The sequence below is a fragment of the Fulmarus glacialis genome, unplaced genomic scaffold (genome assembly GCF_000690835.1).
Source record: "Fulmarus glacialis isolate BGI_N327 unplaced genomic scaffold, ASM69083v1 scaffold33941, whole genome shotgun sequence".
Lineage (NCBI taxonomy): Eukaryota > Metazoa > Chordata > Aves > Procellariiformes > Procellariidae > Fulmarus > Fulmarus glacialis.
Window position 1 is genome coordinate 67,835 of NW_009191503.1, and position 4,779 is coordinate 72,613.

A 4,779-nucleotide genomic window follows, 5' to 3' on the forward strand; every position below is an offset into this window, starting at 1 on the left:
CAAGTCATTCCAAGCAAATAATTCTGCCAAAATGCCTCAGTTACTACAACAAGAAGAAACTACGCTTCTCATTATTACCTATCCTCCACGTCAATAAAGATCATTTACTACTCTGTTCTTGAGGATGGTTCTCTCAAACCTGCTGCAGTTCAGATCCCTCTTCATGGCACTCCACTACACCACTCTCTCCCCCGCAGAGCTTCTGCAAGCGCAGTCTGTCACTTGCGGAACTGGAGAGAACGATGCTTTATTTAACATTTGCAAACCTTTGTCACGCAAAATTCACAACTCACCTTAACCCATGCAAAAGTGACATTTCAGCTGCTTCATCACATATTTTGTGAACAGTTGTGTGTTGGTGGTGAAGTAAGAAACTAGAAAGCTTAGACTTCACGCTACCAAGTGCTGAGCACTCTGGCCGCAGTATGGGAAAGCACTAATAAAGAAGACTTGTTTTAAGGTGGGCATAGAGACAAAAGTCATTGTTATTTCTCCCATTCTGAAAGAAAAGCTCATGTTGAAGTGCTTGGCATAACAGGAACAGCAGGACTCACTACCATTCACAGACTAAGAGGGATTGCAGTATTTCTCAAAAACTTACTCATATTCAGAAAATGAATCACCATTTGTAACCTCACCTGTAGTCAATGCTTCTTTCATCTTGATAGCACAGAAAGGCTGTAGTTGTTCCCCTTGATTCTGCACAGGTCCCAGCTCAAATGAGTTGAAAGATATCCGTAAGAAGGGGGCCATTGTTCACAATGATACAGACCTAAGTGGAAAGAAGTAAATAAAAATCATAGAATAAGAGACCTGGTCTGAGACTTGTAAGAAAGCGATACACATTTCTCAGCAGCCATCATAGCTGATACAACCTATCCTCTAAAGTTTACAAGTCTTGAATGTGTCTTTGAGACCATGAGCCTGAGGTAAAACTGGCATGTACTGAAACAAAAACTGTAACATGTACAAAGACTGAATTTAAGACACCTTTTTAACCATATCCTGTTAAAAGCAAGTAGCAGTTATGCCTTTGACTTAGACCTTGCTCAATTTTCAAACACAGAGACCCTATTCATTAACACACAAGTATATAAAGATTCTTATCAAATAAGTAGTTCACAAACCAACGGACAGATTGTTCAGGGTTTTTTTTAAACATTTTTTTCCTCACACCTGGAATGAAGGGTGGGTTGGGGAAAAAAAGGGAGGAAGAAGAGTTTTGTCTGTTCCACATGTTCCTTTCCCAGTATCTCTCACAATGCAAGGAGGGAGAACTAGGACCAAAATTAATCATCTAAAGCTCACACTATTTTGTTGCTACATGTTATTTTCTTTTTTAATTGCTACACAGCCTCAAAAATTCCCAGACAGAATTCTAGGCACCTCAACAGGCAATCAAATGATAAAAGGAACACCTTCAGTTAATTTTATTTTTAAAGATTATCTGAGAAACTACTGAACCTACACACAATTTCTGGACACAGCAGCAAAAAACACTACCAGATGCACAGTAAGGGTAACATGTCCTTAAGCACGATCAAGAAATTGCACTGCATATGAGCACCTGATCAACATTAACAACCTGAGTAATCGGTCCATACATATGAGTTCACACTTATTTCTCACTTAGATAAATGCAGTTACAGGTATTTCTGAAACCTAGATATTTCACTGGGTAGGTGCGCATTTTATTTTTCATACTTAATGTGGAAAACAACGTATGTTCCAAATACCACCACCAAACTGAAACAAGTATAATATCACATGACTTCTATTCAAGCATTACATTCAGGTGGCAGTGTATAATCCTAGGAAGCATCACAGAGCTAATGATTCAAACTGTGAGCCTCTATACCTGCACATACCAGGCAAAGGAAGAGGGAGAGGTAGAAAAAAAACTCCAGCACTACTGTGTCACCTGGTTTAAACTGTCAGGAATTACAAGAATCCAAACCACCTGTAATTTCTAAGTCAGCAAACTAGTGTTTCACTACAATCTTCCCTCATTCTTAACAGCTGCTGAACTTTGAGCAGATTTCAGTTTACAATTCGCAGCACCTTCAACAATGGAGTTAGCCCTATAGCTTGTATGTCAATATCGTTTTATGAAGCAAAAATTACTTACTCAAAGGGTAAGAGAAAACAGTCATTTGATAGCAAGGGAATGCTAGTGTGATCAGAGAATGAGGGATGCAGAGAAGGAGCGTTTAGGAGAAAAGAGTTAACAAGGTAACAGGAAGAGATGATGAAAAAAAATAAAGAATTGAAACTGGGCTGAGCCAGCCTTTTGAGTTTAGATTGTTAACCAGCTCAGTCAAGCAGCACTGAGAAGAACATTTCAAGCAATCCTGCACATGCTTGCATTTTTTTAATGTAAAGACATTGACCTGAGAAGCAATTAACATTCCTCTTGTATCTCTCAAGGCTCAGAACAGTCATTTAGATAAAAGACTGTGAAATCGGAGTCTTTGCAGCAAGACACCATATAGGTCCTGACACCATTATTTGCACATCACGCAATCTCCCTATGCGGAGACCATTCTCAATAAATGGAAAAATTTTATGACTCTGTAACATTTATTGAGCTAGTTTTTATTAACTGACTGTTTCCCTACTTTCTTTTCTGTAGAGTAAGATAAAGTTAGAAAGCAGCTTTAGGATTACTTGGCACCATTGCTTATCCCACTGAAGAACTGAAAGCCACAACTATAATTCACATTCACACAGACAGTCATGCAGACTTGCAGTAAAATAACAAACTTTCCCCACTAATCCACTGGTTATTGCAGCTTGGAGCACCATTTGATGAGACTGGAGACTGAGATGACCTCACAAAGAAAGAAAAATAGACAGCTTTTGTAAAAATTAACAAATACCATCCGATACCTCACTTTCACAAATGCAACATAAACACAATGCTCATCAAGAGCTTTAATGAGAAACACATTTTAGCTGCTCAAGAGACCTTGCACTCACAATGTTTGGAACTACCCTCAAGTGACTAGCTACATGACTTGCCAACACCAGATCACATATAGTTACTACTCAGTATGGATGTCAAAGAAACCAGATTTCATCATCATTCACCTCTGGGGAAACAGCTTTAAGACCCAATTAGTCTATAGGTAGAAACAAGCTGGGTAGGTCAGCATGTAGCTCCCACTGGAAAGTATCTGACAGAATCACAGGATTGCAGGATAATTCTGGCTGGAAGGGACAGCCCAGCTAGAAGTCACAATTTCCAGTAAGTCTGGGACTACACTAACAAAAGAATTGGAAAGCACTGACAAAGCTAAACTAACAATTGCATGATTTCACTCATACCATCTGACTCAAGCCAATGTTAGTCCTGAAACAGAATACAAGGCTTTGACAGTTACTTCTTTAACTCCAAATTAACAGATACAACAGAAACAGGTACAATGCATATGCATTTTGAATAATCCCACAATCTTCCTCATTTCTGATGGCCAAATCGTTTGAAGGCCACATTTTCAGCTCTGCTTCTTGGTTTTGAATATGGTTATTTGCTTTAGTTTCATTGTACTTGACTTCAGTGCAATCTCAAATGCTCACTCAGAAATGCTACACGCAAGCAATTCAGCAGTTAGGAGAAAAGACCAATATCTCAGAATTTCTGATGATGTTCAAATGCACTCAGTCCAAGGTCACTGTGAAACTAGAAGATAGCTTTTTGCTTTTCCATTTAACAACTACTTAAAAAAATCTCAACAGCTTATTTTCACATAACAAACTACCTGTTCCTGCCAAGTTTCTCTACCCTTATACATGATGTTTTTTTCACAGTCGTAGAGATTTTAAGTAGCTTCATGCAAAATCTCACTATACGTGATAGGCTATACCGTGATGCAGGGAGGTTAAGTGAGAAAGGAAGGTTTGCATTTGCTCCTCAGGTACATTTTCCAATCCTTGTGTATGCTAAGATATTGCAATGCGATAGTTGACGAGTATCAGCTGTACTTCTGTAAACAAAAACTTACCCCACTAAAACTGTTTTTGGCAGTGAAACTCAGTGAAAGAGATTAATTTTAATTCAAAAAAGTTTCTCAAAATCCCTGTTGAATACACTCATCCAAAATTTTGTCACATTTGAAAAGCAGAAACATCGAAAGCAATACATATGTTTTGCTTGTTGCATTTTAGATAAAAGTCCCTCTCTAAGTCTCCATGACTATTTCCAAGTGACAGAACAAGCGTTGACTCTAGTTTTAAGAGCTATATCTGTCAAGAACTGAAACTGCTATAAAACACCAGCTATGAATTGAGGGAGATTTTACAATCTACTCATACAATCTGTATTGCTGCTATGAAGTATTAAAGCCAAACTGTTTTCCCTGAAGGGTGTGATTTTATCCAAACCAAATAGTGGAAAAACTGAGATGCAAAATCCAGAAATACTGCAAGTCTAAATTACAGGTTCAGTATCTCAAACAGTTTCAAAGTCACGTGCAATCTGAAAAAAAGCTAGGGGAAAAATCTTCTAGTAACATTACTCTATATGAAGTACATGGTGATGGCCACACTGATTCAGAGTACACCATCGGATGCTGTCCAGCACAACATTTGTTTTGTGATCTGCCCTGTTGCAAGCTAAAACCACGTTCTGTGCTATCTGGGATAGATTCTGCAGAATCCACAGTAAATTCCATGAAGCTTTAAAATTAAGAGCTTTTGACTATTTAATATGGAAAGAAAATCAACCATGTTACTATCAACTGTAATATGCATGGAGCGAGAAGGGGAAAAAATGAAAAC

General features: G+C 38.2%; 1 protein-coding gene across 3 annotated transcripts in view; it reads right to left on the bottom strand.

The window, feature by feature from the left end:
• PRKCD (protein kinase C, delta) overlaps window positions 1–772 on the bottom strand; it is a 29,902-nt gene extending 29,130 nt beyond the window's left edge. For all 3 annotated transcript variants that reach the window (XM_009586720.1, XM_009586723.1, XM_009586722.1), the window contains exon 1: window positions 639–772. In XM_009586720.1, the coding sequence (XP_009585015.1) occupies window positions 639–753 (115 nt within the window). In that variant the 5' untranslated portion in view covers window positions 754–772. The remainder of the gene's footprint in view (window positions 1–638) is intronic.
• Between the last annotated feature and the right edge of the window lie 4,007 nt (window positions 773–4,779).